The 16,475-nt window shown below is 46.2% G+C and overlaps 1 protein-coding gene and 1 long non-coding RNA gene across 11 annotated transcripts in view; both read right to left on the bottom strand.

Moving 5' to 3' along the window:
* Window positions 1-48: 48 nt before the first annotated feature.
* LOC118357735 (integrin beta-4-like) overlaps window positions 49-16,475 on the bottom strand; it is a 31,164-nt gene continuing 14,737 nt past the window's right edge. For 2 of the 7 annotated variants that reach the window (XM_052478161.1, XM_052478162.1), the window contains exons 15-39: window positions 15,761-16,115; window positions 15,290-15,396; window positions 15,153-15,186; window positions 14,823-15,017; window positions 14,495-14,598; window positions 14,322-14,380; window positions 14,024-14,196; window positions 13,733-13,912; window positions 13,381-13,529; window positions 13,072-13,279; window positions 10,046-10,363; window positions 9,751-9,920; window positions 9,266-9,446; window positions 8,893-9,030; window positions 8,569-8,751; window positions 8,007-8,135; window positions 6,014-6,205; window positions 5,548-5,721; window positions 4,890-5,012; window positions 4,349-4,498; window positions 3,552-3,740; window positions 3,030-3,185; window positions 2,728-2,892; window positions 2,111-2,527; window positions 49-2,006 (exon numbers count right to left, since the gene is read on the bottom strand). In XM_052478161.1, coding sequence (XP_052334121.1) covers window positions 1,858-2,006; window positions 2,111-2,527; window positions 2,728-2,892; window positions 3,030-3,185; window positions 3,552-3,740; window positions 4,349-4,498; window positions 4,890-5,012; window positions 5,548-5,721; window positions 6,014-6,205; window positions 8,007-8,135; window positions 8,569-8,751; window positions 8,893-9,030; window positions 9,266-9,446; window positions 9,751-9,920; window positions 10,046-10,363; window positions 13,072-13,279; window positions 13,381-13,529; window positions 13,733-13,912; window positions 14,024-14,196; window positions 14,322-14,380; window positions 14,495-14,598; window positions 14,823-15,017; window positions 15,153-15,186; window positions 15,290-15,396; window positions 15,761-16,115 — 4,398 coding nt within the window. In that variant the 3' untranslated portion in view covers window positions 49-1,857. The remainder of the gene's footprint in view (window positions 2,007-2,110; window positions 2,528-2,727; window positions 2,893-3,029; window positions 3,186-3,551; window positions 3,741-4,348; window positions 4,499-4,889; window positions 5,013-5,547; window positions 5,722-6,013; window positions 6,206-8,006; window positions 8,136-8,568; window positions 8,752-8,892; window positions 9,031-9,265; window positions 9,447-9,750; window positions 9,921-10,045; window positions 10,364-13,071; window positions 13,280-13,380; window positions 13,530-13,732; window positions 13,913-14,023; window positions 14,197-14,321; window positions 14,381-14,494; window positions 14,599-14,822; window positions 15,018-15,152; window positions 15,187-15,289; window positions 15,397-15,760; window positions 16,116-16,475) is intronic. The other 5 variants (XM_052478165.1, XM_052478163.1, XM_052478164.1 and 2 more) reach the window with 5 other exon arrangements.
* LOC127911444 (uncharacterized) lies at window positions 10,373-12,600 on the bottom strand. Of its 4 annotated transcripts, none has more exons than XR_008078557.1 (4): window positions 11,794-12,600; window positions 11,415-11,501; window positions 11,130-11,246; window positions 10,373-10,882 (listed from the first exon to the last, which is right to left on the bottom strand). It is a non-coding gene; the product is annotated as an uncharacterized LOC127911444 (long non-coding RNA). The 4 variants fall into 4 exon arrangements; XR_008078556.1 differs by having other exon boundaries at window positions 11,130-11,501; window positions 11,794-11,952; window positions 12,121-12,600; XR_008078558.1 differs by lacking the exon at window positions 11,415-11,501 and having other exon boundaries at window positions 11,789-12,600.

Genomic DNA, 16,475 nt, shown 5'->3' with positions numbered 1-16,475 from the left:
TTGTGGTCTACAAAGGTTATGAGAATAGATAGAAATGCAACTATAGTATTGAGGTTCAAATTCAATCTTTATTAAATGCCATAAAATGGACATGTCAGATATAAAAAAACAAACAGCAGATTATTGTATGAACGTTACACAAAGTAATTCATGAGTAGCTATGATGACAAAGTATAAACATTTATTTTTGGTATATTTATCAAATATCATTACGACTTATTATTTTATTTTATATCAAATTCAACTTCTACATTTCAACCAGTATAATTATTTTTGCCATATATCTCACTAAGTGTAAGGACTTGTTACAATAGACAGTATTTAGAATTGAACCAAAGCACAGCATAGGTGTAAAAATACATTATAAAGAGAATACAATCTTTTTGTCACAAAACATATCCCTCTGAAATATCAGGACCAAGTTTTCTATCTATGCTAGAATATATTAGTTAGGCATAACATGCTTGTAGACCGAAGTACTCTTTTTAAAACAATTATACAGTAATGAGATAAACATTTAAAGTATGAAATACTGTTACCTTATGATGTTATATCTACATTATGGATTTATTAAAGACATGCTCCAGAACTTTGGCGACTACTAAGTATTTTTTAAAGCTCCTAATTTGGGCTGGATGTGTCAATGTGTCGTTCATACAGGCATAATCTATGAGCAGAATTACTGTTTTACCTCAATTAGCCACCAAATTCCTAATTTGATAGCGACTGTTTTCTGTAAGCTGTATGGCTCCATTTTCTCTACATTTTGCCCCCGTGTGGGGCGAGTTTCAGCCAATGAGCTTCAGTCCTCGCCATCTGAGTGACAGATAGCAAGATAGCACACACAGCATCGCGCGAGAGAGAGAGAGAGCAATGACGTGGTGCACATATCTGCAGACGTGTGACATAGTACGGAATGTTTGGGGACCACTTTTGGTTTGTGAGCGCTACCTTCGGAACTACTGGTTAAAACATATACAAAAGTACCAGAGAATCTCTTTAACTTTGTTCAGCATGGAAAATGTACAAAAAAAAAAGAAATATGCAAAACCATAGGAAATATATTTTTACACAAACAATACATCGCAATACAGTATTTGGCATCAACATTTCAATTCAATCTCTTCTGACAAAGAAAACACGTCAGCCTAATTATTTCATGTTTGTTATGGTAATGACTGTGAGAATCACATACAATCTAATAATACAATTCTCTATGAGCCCCTACAAACAAACATAGTTAAGTGTACTGGCAGGCGGTTGCTACTAAGATGAGACAACCTGTGATATGTGGTTGTCCCACCTAGTTATCTTAAGATGAATGCACTAACTGTAAGCCGCTCTGGACAAGAGCGTCTGCTAAATGACTAAAATGTTTTAAAAAATGTAAATGTAATCAAATTAACAAACTGCAGTCATCTTGCAAGACATCTAGCAGCCAGCCGGTATAAACACTTGTACACTCTCCCGCCATTATCTCTCAGATAATCTCTGCCAAGAGATATTAACACCAGTGCGGGCTCTACTTTAAACTATTGTGATACGACCTCAGATTAGCGCAGTAGCCTAATCTAAAGTCTCTGGGCGTAATACCAGCTAGAACCAATAGAGGGAGCCATGAGTATTGTGTATAAAAATGACAAACTTCCAACAAGACTGTGGGGGTGGTAGAGTTCTTTGAATGTAAAATGTTTCCAACAAAATAGAAACAAGAGACAAAACTATAAAAAAAAGAATGAAATTAATCCCATGTCAGACAGAGGGCAGGACAGGACAGGATCCACTGTAACAGACAGAAAGGTGAGCACGGTGTGTTGGGCCCCAGGGACACCGCCATCTTGTCGTTGACCTTTGACCTCAAGCCTCATAGAACGACCTCTCAACCTTCTTGGTGACGCTGCTGGAGCCGGCCACCTGCATGCTCCTCTGGACCACCTCCTTAGTCACATGACGGGTTACCATGCCGCTGGTCTCTGTGTGCTGGGAAGTCATCATCATACCGTCCCCTAGGGGTAGGAGAGGGAGTTAGCGTGTGAGAGAGAGAGACACTGTGTGTGTCTGTGTGTGTGTGTGAGGGAGAGAGAGAGAGATAAAGAGATTAAATTGATACCTGAGAAGTAGGGGTCGTTGATCATGGTGTGTGTGACGTTGCTGTGGGTGCTGACCTCTGTCGGCAGTTGGAACACATCTCTCTTGGTCAAGGACTGACTGCTGTACTGAGACATACCTCCTAGGCCTTGTATTTGGGACATACCACCTAGGCCTCCTTGTTGAGACATACCTCCTAGGCCTTGTATTTGGGACATACCACCTAGGCCTCCTTGTTGAGACATACCTCCTAGGCCTTGTATTTGGGACATACCTCCTAGGCCTCCTTGTTGAGACATACCTCCTAGGCCTTCTATTTGGGACATACCACCTAGGCCTCCTAGTTGAGACATACCACCTAGGCCTTCTATTTGGGACATACCACCTAGGCCTCCTAGTTGAGACATACCACCTATTCCACCTATTTGAGACGTGCTACCTATAGAAGGGGAAAAAGAGAGACAGAGAATTCTATACACAACATCATTCCAAATGTACGAATGTATAGAATATCGGCTTCTTAATAAGAAACCCAGTATGGTAAATTTAAAGTGAGTACCGACACATTATTCATTTCAATTTAAACACTAGATAAAAACCCTGGATAAAAAAGAGTGTTGTAGGACTCTGTCCTCTTACCCCCATCCTGAGACTCAATGGTGATGATACCTTCCCTCTCGGGCCCGAAGCCCTGCGTCGTCCTGGCCTGAACTTTGAACTTGTATGGCATGTTCTCACTCAGGTCCGGAACCGTCAGACTGGTCTCAGCGTTGTTACCGCTCACCTGGAAGGAACGCATGTCACCTGGAGGGGAGAGAGAGAGAGGAGGTGGGGATTAGAGTATGAAATGAAAGTGAATACACATAAAACTATGAAAGTGAATGGTCATTTGCTAGCGTTGTCCATAACAAATCTGATTTGGAGTCAGCGCTCAGTCTCACCTCCTCCGTGCAGCTGTTCACAGGTGACCACGTAGCCCAGGATATCTCCGTTGGGTTTGCGGGGTTTGTCCCAGCTCAGCTGCAGTGCCTCGGGGGACAGAGCTGTGAATACCAGTGGGCCTGGAGCACTGGGGGTGCTCAGAGTGAAGGGAGAACCTGAGGGAGAGGGGGAGAACGGGAGTTAGAGAGGATAGAGGTAAGGGACGGAGCTGTGAATATTAGGAGGGCTGGAGCACTGGGGGTGCTCAGAGTGAAGGGAGAAACTGGAGGGGGGAAAGACAGAGTGAGGAAGAGAGAAACAGAGAGAAAGAGAGAAACAGAGAGAAAGAGAGAGAGAGAGAGAGAGAGAGGGGAAGATAAAAAATAGGAAGGTGTAAAGAAGGGACAAAGGAGATTAAAGATAAAAAGAGGGAATTGGAGAGAGGAAGTAAATATAGAGTAAAACAGAAAGAGGTCAGGTGTGAATTAGCTGGCAAAGGAGTGTGGATAAAAATGGATCAACAGAGATGTATTGCTGATTACCTGGCATTGGACTGAGTGGGCTGTTGGGGTTGACGGCTGACTCTATGGTGATGACTCCCTCCCTCTCTGGTCCCCAGCCCTCCAGACTCTGAGCCTTCACCTTGAACAGGTAGGAGTGGTTAGGCAGCAGGTCCTGCACCACCACAGAGTTCTCTGCTGGGCTGGACACGTCTATACGCTTCATATCACCTGGAGAGAGAGACAAGGGGCTTTGATTACTGTAGAGCAGTGGTACTCAGCAAGTCTGGGTCGCGACCCCACTAAGGGGCTACTGCAGTGGGGTTGCCAATTGTTTTGTTTGTTTTGGGGGGGTTGGAACAAAAAATTAAGAGCACAGATAATTGTATGGGACAATATACACACATTTTTGAGAAAGTTACTTAGAATTTTTTTAATGTGTTATGACTAAATGTATCATTGGTTTATTTTCATTTTGAGATTGAAATGTAATGAATTTTATGTTATTTATTGAAAATCGGAATTGACCAACGTTAAGGCTGTCATTATATTTCGAGTGGGGGTCACGGGAAGTTATTGTGGAAAAAATGTGGTCCCCAGAAATTCTGGCTGAAAAAACGGGGTCCCCACTGAAAATGTTTTAAGGTATGCTGGGACAAGTTTTAGAGATCTAAATAAGTTGACAGGGCTAAGGAAACTGTTAAAGACACATTTCTTCAAATCCTAGTCAATAAAAACCCGAGAACTATGTTCACAAGTGAAAAACAACATTCTTCTTCCGCACATCAACAAAACCCCATGTGTTTACAATGTGACACAAATCAGTCATGGGTCCTTACCTCCATTGAGTAGCTGGTAGAGAACACAGTACCCCAGCACATCCCTGTCACAGTGGGGCTCCTGCCAGCTGACCTTCAAGGCCGTGGGGCCCAGGGCAGAGAACACCAACCTGGTGGGGGTGTCAGGGACCCCAGAGGCCAAACGAGAGTCTGACGGGAGAGAGAGAGGTCAGTGAGATAGAGACAGACAGAAAGAGATGGGGGGAGAAAGAGGGGTCAGGGGTTAGGGGTTAAGTGGAGTAAAGTAAATTACAGGGGTTACATTGACAGTTAATAGGTAAGATTGGATTAGTGAGCGGGGAGTGAGCTCAATGGAGAGAGAGAACTAAAGAGAGAGAGAGAGGGAGAAAGAAAGAACTTTCCCTAAACCAAACATATCACAGCAAAAAACAGCTTTAGCGACACCAAGCCTTCCTCTCAAACCAGCAATGGGCGTGGTAAGTCCTACTATGAACCCACAGTGTAGCTTTAAGCCCTGCTATAGTCCCAGTGGTGTGAGAGAGGACAGCTCTGTGTGTGTGCTGCTGGCAGACGGACTCACCCTGGAGCACCCTGTCCAGATTCAGTAGCGCATCGTTGACATCCTCAGACTGGGTCCTGCCCCGCAAGACCTGAGACATACTGTAGCTGTACTGTGTCTGAGTGGGGCTGAAGCCATAAGTACCTGAGAAGGCAGGGAGCGAGCAAAAAGGGAGCAAATGGACAAGAGAAGGAGGACAGGAGAGGGAGGGAAGTGAAGGAGTGGGAGAAGGAGCACAGGGAGGGGAGAGAAAGAGGCAAGGGAGGGGAGAGGATCGAAGGAAAGAGAACGACAGAAGATAGAAAAGGGGAGAGCGACAGTCACCATAGCTCCTGCATAGCCCTGTACAGCCACCAGCCCCAATAATCGATAACTGACATCCAAGCCATCCGCCTCATGCATCTCCTCAGTAAACCTGTTGCAGATGATGTGTATATTTGACATTTATAGCCCCGACTGCTACAGGCAAACAGATAAGCTTCTCCCAGCGATCAATAGCAGAGGACAGAAATATCTAAATACTATGCAGTGGCATTTTCCTAAGCAAAAGCCTCATAGTCAAAGACCTCGTCTCAGTGGCTCGGTGAAATATGCCTGTGACCTGGGACCTGTGTCAGTGTGGATCGTAAATGATTGGCTCTTTATGCTTCAAATACGCCTCAACTTCAACGAATCTTACTTTTGCCGTCTGTGTATCCCGACAATCCACTGGATAGGTCTCCTATGACGATGGAATCTCGGATGTTGTCGTCATACTCATAGTAACCTCGGTTCTCTGACCGCTTCCTCATGACAACATTCTCTGTGCGCGTCCCGCCCCCGATCACCTGAGTGCGGGAGAGCGAGTTCCCTCCTGTAGGAGAGGAGAAGAAAAGACAGGAGTACAATTATGATGAACCACATGGATACAGAACCGTAAGAATTCTAGCATGCCTTCTGAGTGCAATGCCTTTCGAACTTTCGGTGTCAACACGTTGCCCATTGAAACTGGAAATCTTCCAAGTTTGCTGAACTCTGTGAAGTGTAGCTACTGTTCTGGTGAAGACAAGCCAGCTGGAATTTCTTGTCACTATCATACCATTGTAAGTCAACAGAAAGATTCAAAAGCTGACACATTGTAAGAAAGAATCTGCATCCATCCGTACCTTGTCCAGAGAGGTATGTTGTGGAGGACTCCGTAGTCATGGAACCTCCGGCCCCTCCTCTGTGGTTGGAGCTGAGGGTGGACATGGGAGACAGCTGGCTGTAGCTGGAAGACGACATATTGGCACTGCGCGACATGGAATTATTTCCCCCGGGGAACAGGAAGTTTTGTTCCCACCTGCCGTTCATTTGGTCTGACAGACAAAGATGAGGAGAGCCGGAGAAGTGAGAGGAGAACATAAAGAACATCAATAACATTCTGGAACCCAACGTAACCCAAACCAAACATTCTGGAACCCAACATAACCCAAACCAAACATTTTGGAACCAAAACAATTGATTCAAGTGCATCGATAGCAACAAATCACAACGAACTGCAAGAGAAATGGCCACCTTACAACCTCAGACGGCACACAGGGACATATTTTTGCTATCACCACCTTCACACCCATGAGAAGCCTTTACACAAGCTTTAAAAGCTGCCTCCTTTCCAGGGTCTCTCTCCACAGAGAGGTGTAAAAAGGACAGACAGAGGAGACAAACAGGCACCTGGAAAAGCCTGTCCACGATCATCAACTGGAGTCGGGGCAGTTGATGCCTGGAACCCTCTGTGGGGTGGAAGGTCGCGAGGTGCAGCAGGGGTAGGGATAAGAGTAGAGCCAGGTGGCAGTTTCAGGGCAGATGGCAGACGTGAGGAAAGGCGCATGCTGATGATTAGCGATCTGAAGACTCAGGCTCATCTTAAAGGATCCCTGATCGTGCATATTTTGTGTAGCCAGAGAGGAGATGATAAGGGGGCACTGCAGCTGCTTTGGAGGTTGGTGGCTGCCATGCGCAGTAGCTGGCATGCTATCTTTCTGTCTATCTGTCTGTCTTGTCTGGCTGTCTAGCACTCCAGGTAGGTGGTCTTCACCTTTCAGGGATGGGGTCTGTGCTCGACTGGGCCGGGGAGTCTCGTCAGTGCTGGTGTCTGTGTCTGTGCTGAGGCGGTAGGGGATCACATCCACATGCCTCTTCCAGGACACCGAACGCAGGTCCAGCTTGGAACCCACCAACTTGATAAAGCCTTGTTATGGAGGGGAGAAGCAAGCAGGGTGGGTGGGTGGGTGAAGGTCTGGATTGATAGTTTGCATGGCAGTTGTTGTTTTTGTGAAGCGTGGTGATTGGTGAAAGGGCGAGCGATGCAAGGAGTGAAGGAGGAAGGAGGAAGAGGAGGAGGCAGCATGTATGTAGCTTCGGTGATATCTACAACTACAGATGTCTGGAGGCATTCAGCAATCACAGATGTCTTTTCAGTTTGGATCAATGGTAGGAAAGGTTTGACTGGCACGGGGGGAAAAAGCCATAAAGAAGAAAATAAAGACTGGTATGAAGACAGACATGATAGAACCCAAAGCCATGAAGAAGAAATTATTCTGATGATCTCATGAGATGTCAAATAAATGTCAGTTTCTTAAAAGACACCTCAGAGAGAGAAAGGGAGAGAGGGGGGGGGGGACAAAACAAATAAAGAGAAAGAATGAAGAAAGAGGCAGAAAGAGAAGGAAAAAAGAGTGCAAAAAGAGAGAGAGAAGGGTGGAGGAGGCAGTCATTTTTGTAAGCCCCTTGACCATGACACTGTAAGACCTTTTCTGTTTTCATTTATTTTCTTTCTCTCCTTCAGTGAGCAGAGGACTGGACGACAGAAGATGGATAGACAGATCTTTCATTGCATGGAACCCATCTGTAACAGTCCTCTCCTATCCAGTCTGTATTCACTTGGTTTCACAGAGCAGTGAAGCTCACTGGCTTAATGAGGGGGCTACTACCCAATATGTGTACATCTAAAGCAGTGAGCTTCACCCCCAGTAGCGGTTACTTAGCAACAGCTATTCTTCATGGGATCCACTGAAAACACACTACAGAACCACAACACACAGTACGCCACTGAAGGTAGGCTGCGAAGAGACAGGCTCCCGAGAGACAGCTAAGGTGGCGTAGTCTGTGGGCACCCACCTTCGTCTGAGACGCTGGGTCTCTTGGAGCCTGTTGGTGACCTCAAGACCTCGCTGCTGTACATCAGGTAGCCGTCGTACTCATCCCCCGCCTCCGCGTCCACTATTGGGATGTCTGGGATGATAGGGACTGCAGGGAGAGAGGGAGGAGACTCAAACTATGGTCATGCTAAAAGTATCCAATTCAATATAGTATCCTATAGTAGGAGACAGCACAATTCAATATAGTATCCTATAGTAGGAGACAGCACAATTCAATATAGTATCCTATAGTAGGAGACAGCACAATTCAATATAGTATCCTATAGTAGGAGACAGCACAATTCAATATAGTATCCTATAGTAGGAGACAGCACAATTCAATATAGTATCCTATAGTAGGAGACAGCACAATTCAATATAGTATCCTATAGTAGGAGACAGCACAATTCAATATAGTATCCTATAGTAGGAGACAGCACAATTCAGGTCCTTGAGGGCTGCAGCAACAGTTGGTTTTCATTGGTTCATTTGAGGATTTATTTTCCACAAAACAGCAATGCAGTACCCTTGGAGGAACTCACTGGACATGGGTCTGACAGGTTGTGAGGCCAGGTTGATGGTTGCCTCTCTGAATGGACCCCAGCCAACGCTGTTCTTAGCCCGGACCTTATAGCAGTAGGTCTGGGCCGACTGCAGGTTCTCAATTAGCAACATTCTCTTCTTAGGGTTGTCTATCTTAACCTTCTTAGCTACACCCATCGGCTCTAAGAGGGGGAAGGACGAGGGAGAGGAGAACACAGAGATCCCATTAAATGATTGAGTTCTGATATGTACGCGTCAGAATGTCTTAGAAGCACAGGCATTAAGAGGCATTCGGTGATTCTTCGATTTGATTGGTCACTCACTTGTGTTGTCATTGATGGGTGTGTAGAGGACCTCGTAGTTGGTGATGACACCGTTGGTCTCGGCAGGCTCCGCCCAGCTGACCTGAGTGACAGTTGGACTGATGACGTTGAACGCAAGACGACCGGGCTCACTGGGGACTGGAGGAGGACAGGAGAGAGGGATGAGGGGAGGAAATAAAGGACGAAACATTTATCACAAGGTAGGAAAGAGGGGAAAACCATCGACACAATCGCTGAGCTTACATCCTGTGTCGACCCAACAATATTCAACAAGAAAGAAAAAAAAAAACTGTCCACAATCCGAGAAGTATTATTTGTGAAAGACAATAAATGTAGTCCATATTTGACAGGAACAGGTAGTGTGCTCACTCACCATCCTCCAGGGTCTGACAGGGCACCATGTCGCTGTAGTTTCCGTTTCCCAGGGCGTTGTAGCCACACACCTTCATCTCGTAGTCACAGAAGGGGTACAGGTTGGTCAGCTCAGCGTGGGTGGTCTTCACATCTATCACCTGGCCATCAGTCTCAGGGTCCCCATAGATCCAATACTTCACCTGGTGACCAGGGAGAGGGAAACAGAAGATGTAGAAAACACAGGTGAAACACTGGTTGGAATGAATACTCGTCCAACGTTTGTTTGTATACTCCAAAATTACACTCCAAAGATTTTTGGAAAATAATCTCCTAATTTCCAACAGCAAAAATTGGCAGGTGGGTCAAGGGGGTGAATCTAATGAGTTCCTCTGTTGATGAACTATGCTCCTCACGGGGTAAAAGGGTTTAAGTCAAGGTAAGTTAAGTCCTGTATGACAGCACCTGGCAGTCCAAGGGGTTAGATCTTGAGGGGGGGTTCCTTACCTTGTAGCCCAGGGGGCTTCCTAAGGGGTCCCAGTTGAGACGGATGTTTCGTGGGCCTGTGGCTTTAGCCTTGACGTTGGTGGGAGAGAAGAGACGACCACCAGGAGACATGGCTGTCCGGTTGATGAAGTCCTTACCCTGCTGCTGCTTCTGGGCAATCTCTGGTAATGCTGAGGGAATTAACTTATTTTAGTGATGCACATCTCATGCATCAGATTCCTTATAGATACGCCATACTGTATGTGTGTGTTTGTGTGTGTCTGTGTGTTTCAGTGTCTGTTTCTGTGTGTATTACCTCCATCAGTAATCGTGACCATTGTCGTCTTCCTCTCCCCGACCGCGGCGTTCGTACTGGGGTCAAACAACTCCAGCTGGAAGATTTCTGGTTTGACCGGTCCAGGGTGAGGGCGTGGGTCGATCACAATGTTCTTCTCAGTCTCCCCGGGAGAAAACTTGAGGGGACCGGACAGCTCGAAGCGCTTGGCATTGCGGGTCTTCCAGTGGACGGTGGCGGGCCCCTCCTGGTTGCGTGTGCGGACCACGGGGACGGAGTAGGTCGGGTCAGCTGTGGAGAAGTTCTGGGTGCTCTTCATAAACATCATCACACTGGGCTCTGAGGGAAGCAACGAGAGAGGAAGTGTGTAATGGCCATCTTACAGAGGAGGAAGTAATGGCTGGCTTTCTAACCTCAAATGAGGCTGTTACCCATGTTCTCAACACCCAAGATAATAATGTCCGGGACCTGTTGTGCGACGCTATCCTGTGAACTGACGAAGATCCAAAGAAACACTGTTATATTAAAACTATGAAACGATCAAAATAATATACAGGTATCTTTCTTTCTTTTTTCACAACATGTGATACACCCTGGACCCTGACCTCTCACCTGGTTGGTCTGTGATAGTGACAGTGGTATATAACCTCGCTCCTGGTTGGTCAGTAATAGTGACAGTAGTATATAACCTCACCTGGTTGGTCAGTGATAGTGACAGTAGTATATAACCTCACCTGGTTGGTCAGTGATGGTGACAGTAGTATATAACCTCTCTCCTGGTTGGTCAGTGATAGTGACAGTAGTATATAACCTCACCTGGTTGGTCAGTGATAGTGACAGTAGTATATAACCTCTCTCCTGGTTGGTCAGTGATAGTGACAGTGGTATATAACCTCGCTCCTGGTTGGTCAGTAATAGTGACAGTAGTATATAACCTCACCTGGTTGGTCAGTGATAGTGACAGTAGTATATAACCCTCACCTGGTTGGTCAGTGATAGTGACAGTAGTATATAACCTCTCTCCTGGTTGGTCAGTGATAGTGACAGTGGTTTATAACCTCTCCTGGTTGGTCAGTGATAGTGACAGTAGTATATAACCTCTCACCTGGTTGGTCAGTGATAGTGACAGTAGTATATAACCTCACCTGGTTGGTCAGTGATAGTGACAGTAGTATATAACCTCTCTCCTGGTTGGTCAGTGATAGTGACAGTAGTATATAACCTCGCTCCTGGTTGGTCAGTGATAGTGACAGTAGTATATAACCTCTCACCTGGTTGGTCAGTGATAGTGACAGTGGTTTATAACCTCGCTCCTGGCTGGTCAGTGATAGTGACAGTAGTATATAACCTCTCACCTGGTTGGTCAGTGATAGTGACAGTAGTATATAACCTCACCTGGTTGGTCAGTGATAGTGACAGTAGTATATAACCTCTCTCCTGGTTGGTCAGTGATAGTGACAGTAGTATATAACCTCACCTGGTTGGTCAGTGATAGTGACAGTAGTATATAAACTCGCTCCTGGTTGGTCAGTGATAGTGACAGTAGTATATAACCTCTCTCCTGGTTGGTCAGTGATAGTGACAGTAGTATATAACCTCTTAACTGGTTGGTCAGTGATAGTGACAGTAGTATATAACCTCTTAACTGGTTGGTCAGTGATAGTGACAGTAGTATATAACCTCTCACCTGGTTGGTCAGTGATAGTGACAGTAGTATATAACCTCTCACCTGGTTGGTCAGTGATAGTGACAGTAGTATATAACCTCACCTGGTTGGTCAGTGATAGTGACAGTAGTATATAACCTCTCTCCTGGTTGGTCAGTGATAGTGACAGTAGTATATAACCTCACCTGGTTGGTCAGTGATAGTGACAGTAGTATATAACCTCTCTCCTGGTTGGTCAGTGATAGTGACAGTAGTATATAACCTCGCTCCTGGTTGGTCAGTGATAGTGACAGTAGTATATAACCTCTCACCTGGTTGGTCAGTGATAGTGACAGTGGTTTATAACCTCGCTCCTGGCTGGTCAGTGATAGTGACAGTAGTATATAACCTCTCACCTGGTTGGTCAGTGATAGTGACAGTAGTATATAACCTCACCTGGTTGGTCAGTGATAGTGACAGTAGTATATAACCTCTCTCCTGGTTGGTCAGTGATAGTGACAGTAGTATATAACCTCACCTGGTTGGTCAGTGATAGTGACAGTAGTATATAACCTCTCTCCTGGTTGGTCAGTGATAGTGACAGTAGTATATAACCTCGCTCCTGGTTGGTCAGTGATAGTGACAGTAGTATATAACCTCTCTCCTGGTTGGTCAGTGATAGTGACAGTAGTATATAACCTCTTAACTGGTTGGTCAGTGATAGTGATAGTAGTATATAACCTCACCTGGTTGGTCAGTGATAGTGACAGTAGTATATAACCTCTCTCCTGATTGGTCAGTGATAGTGACAGTAGTATATAACCTCTTAACTGGTTGGTCAGTGATAGTGACAGTAGTATATAACCTCACCTGGTTGGTCAGTGATAGTGACAGTAGTATATAACCTCACCTGGTTGGTCAGTGATAGTGACAGTAATATATAACCTCTTAACTGGTTGGTCAGTGATAGTGACAGTAGTATATAACCTCTTAACTGGTTGGTCAGTGATAGTGACAGTAGTATATAACCTCTTAACTGGTTGGTCAGTGATAGTGACAGTAGTATATAACCTCTCTCCTGGTTGGTCAGTGATAGTGACAGTAGTATATGACCTCTTAACTGGTTGGTCAGTGATAGTGACAATAGTATATAACCTCACCTGGTTGGTCAGTGATAGTGACAGTAGTATATAACCTCTCACCTGGTTGGTCAGTGATAGTGACAGTAGTATATAACCTCTTAACTGGTTGGTCAGTGATAGTGACAGTAGTATATAACCTCACCTGGTTGGTCAGTGATAGTGACAGTAGTACCTCCTCACCTGGTTGGTCAGTGATAGTGACAGTAGTATATAACCTCACCTGGTTGGTCAGTGATAGTGACAGTAGTATATAACCTCACCTGGTTGGTCAGTAATGGTGACGGTGGTTCTGGGGTAGCGTCCCAGCTTGGCTCCCTGTCTTGGGTTACTGAGGTCCATGACAAATTGTTTGACCTGTGTGTCCTTCAGCAGACCGTCTCCCTCTCCCAGCTCCAATAGACGCACAGGGACAGTCTGCTGGGTCTCCCCTGGCCCGTAGGACAGTTCCCCATCCACCGTCACATAGTCCTGGCGAGAGAGGGAAGAGTAGTTAGGATTGTAAAAAGAAACAGTTAGACTAATGAAAGGTGTGATATTTCTGTCTTTTAGTGTGTGTGTGTGTGTGTTACCTTCTTGTCCTTGGCGGTGAGGTCTCGGGTGCGGTAGGTGACCTGTGTGTGTCCGTCCTCTATGATCTCTCTGCTAATGGGGATGTTAGCCACTCTGTCCTGTCGGCTGTAGGTGTAGGAAGGCTGCAGGAACGACATAATACTCTTGGCTGGAGAGGAGAGGAAAGACACACACAATTATGAGCTAAATAAGGTCAGGGGAAGAACACAAAAGAAAAAAGAAATATACACATATTCACTGGATATAAATAGTAAGGAAGTGTTTTGTAATGCTGTATGGTTTGGAAGAATCATGTGTGTGTAAGAGTATGGAGGTCAGGGGTTAGATAAGGCTCCTCTGATTGGCTCTCACCGTGTTCTTTGATGATGGTGATGTTGACGAAGCGTTTCCCTATCTCAGCGATGCCCAGAGGAACGTCCAACGCCTCCACCTGCAGCTGCTTCTTATCATCGTCATCTTCCTTGATGAAGAGCGGCACGCGCACATCCACCGTCTCCACCCCCTCCTGGAACTCCACGGCACCAGCCGCCTCTGCAGAGAGAAGAGAGAGAGAGCGAGATGGAGAGACAGTTAATAAACTCCCAACACACAGACATACACACAGACATACACACAGACACACACACAGACACACACACACACCTCTGTCTGTGGCCACTGTGTAGTAGCCCGGCACCACTTTGAGATCTTGGAAGTTTCCAGACTGGACGTTTTTCTCAGTCAATTTGACGATGTCGGGGTAGCTGGAGCGAGGAGCGGACACGACTGTGTCTACAATTGTGTGGTCTTTTCTTTTACCAGCATTCCTCTGTAATCTGAAACACAACCAGAATATCAGTAATGACATGAGGAAATACGATTTAGACGACGGGCACAAAAATGACTTGCATTGTAACAAATTCAAGAGGGATTGAAAGTCATCCTGAAATAAGTGTCTCACCTAAATTTGGTATTCTGAACCCTCTGGGCTCCAGGAACATGCTTGTACACTTCATTCAGCTAAACAGAGAGGACACACATAAAGTATACACAGGCAATCCAATGTCACAAGGGTGGTCATACAATACTGTATATTAACACCCAGCTTGCTCACACTCACACAAACACACTTACGTTGTCATCAACCTCCCTTCGCAGCATCTCCGTATCTCTGGCGTCGGGGTGAGACAAACCTTCTGTGAACAACCTGTTCAGACGCAGGGACAGAGGGAACTGGACTATAGATGAAGGAAGAGAGGAGGGAAGAGGGGAGGAGGAAAGAAAGAGAGTAGGAGGAGAGGAAGAGGAGGATGAGAGGCAAATTAGGACGAGTAGAAGAGGAGAAGAGAGGTGGATTAGGGCTCATGTTTCATCACTCAGAATCATGATCATGTAAACCAGGAAGTTCTAACGATAACTCCAACCAATGGGAGAGATGGAATTCGGAACACTTCACACTCACTGGTCTCTTTGGGGTTGGGCTGGACCTGCGCCAGCGGGTGACTGGGCGATCGGTGCACATTGTCGGTGATCTTCCAGCGAACCACGTCGGTGCTCTTGGGCGGGCCGGTCCTCACTAGGGGCGTGTCCAGGTGGTCAGAGGTGAGCAGGGATTGGCGGAGCATGTACTGGTCCTCCTTAAAGCCAACCATACGGCCTACAGACACACATAGGAAAACACATGTTCAATCACACGTTACAATACTGCCTGGAAACATGGTACAGATCCAGTAATATGCGCACAGAAGGATATTAAAAGGTTCATAAAAGTGATACGGCTCGAGGAACTCACCTCTTCCACAGCATGGCAGCAGAGCAAGACATGCCTGAGAGAGAAAGAGAACGAGGGAGGGAGGCAAAGAGGGATTATTTCCTTCAGAGTGTGGCAAGGCCATGGTTGGGTGTGTTATGGTTGTGACAGGACAGTACCTTGCAGCAGGCACAGTACTTCCAGCAGCAGAGCAGCAGTAGACCCAGCAGTAGCATGAGGAACATGATGAGAGGGATCAGCCACAGGAAGCCAGCAGGGGGACAGTCTAAGGGGACGGACCACGACAACATCAACCATAACATCAGCATCACAACCAGGGTGACAAAGTCACAAAGATGCTGAGCACCTCCAGAACAAACCAGGGAACCCCCGTGGTTGTATTAGCGTGTGTGTGTTATATAAACAAATGTATAAGGGTTATAATAATTAGGCGGGTGCCTATGTCTGTCCTTGTGTGAATTGTGTGTTGCATATCCCCTCTCCCTGAGACACCCTCAGAGTGTGGGGTAGCCATTTTCTGCCATTATCAATAGCGACCCTGGGCACATCAGCAACCTTTCGGTTACTGGGCCAACACTCTAACCGCTAGGCCACCTGTCACCCATATATGAACGCTGGTCATGCCTCACCTTTCTTTTTAAGCACCTGGACTTCCAGTTCCTTGTCAGTCTGCTCCTCAGGGTAGTCCACGGTGTAGTGGTACGTACAGTCGTCATCCTCGTCACGGAAACTACACGCCTCAATCACCTCTTTATTTTCCTTGAGCTCGTCCACCATGACCACTTTGAACTGGCACTGGTCACACTGGTCGCTGTCCTTCTTCTCTCCGGTCTTCCAGGCCTGACACTGGACACAACTCCTCTTGTCCTCACACATCCCCAGCTGGGCCTGGAAGTTAGCCTCGCAGGTGGGGGTCATGGCCAGGCCAGAGTCCTGGCACTCACAGCGACCGCACTTACACACACCACGCCCGTTACAGACACCCTGAGAGAGAGGGGGGGTTAGATCATTCATTAAAAATATTGTCGCATTCTGGAGGGAGGGTTCACAAAATGGGACAAACACCCAAATGAGACTCTTAGCTAAAATATATTTAGTGTACAACGCAAAACCCCAAACAATGTATGCAGAGCAGAAATAGGACTATCCCCTCTAGAACAGAGCTGTTAAGTTCCACAACCACCTAAAATGAAGCGATGCCCACACATTCCACCTCAAAGCCCTCACCTACAGAGAGATCAACCTAGAGAAGTCCCCTCAACTAGTTGGTTCTATGGCTCTGTTCACAAACAGACCTCACATAGCCCCAGGCCAGCAACACAAAAACACAAAAAACTATTTGAC

This window comes from Oncorhynchus keta, chromosome 24 (genome assembly GCF_023373465.1).
Source record: "Oncorhynchus keta strain PuntledgeMale-10-30-2019 chromosome 24, Oket_V2, whole genome shotgun sequence".
Lineage (NCBI taxonomy): Eukaryota > Metazoa > Chordata > Actinopteri > Salmoniformes > Salmonidae > Oncorhynchus > Oncorhynchus keta.
Note: the sequence above shows the minus strand (reverse complement) of the source record. Positions and strands in the feature narration are given on the sequence as shown.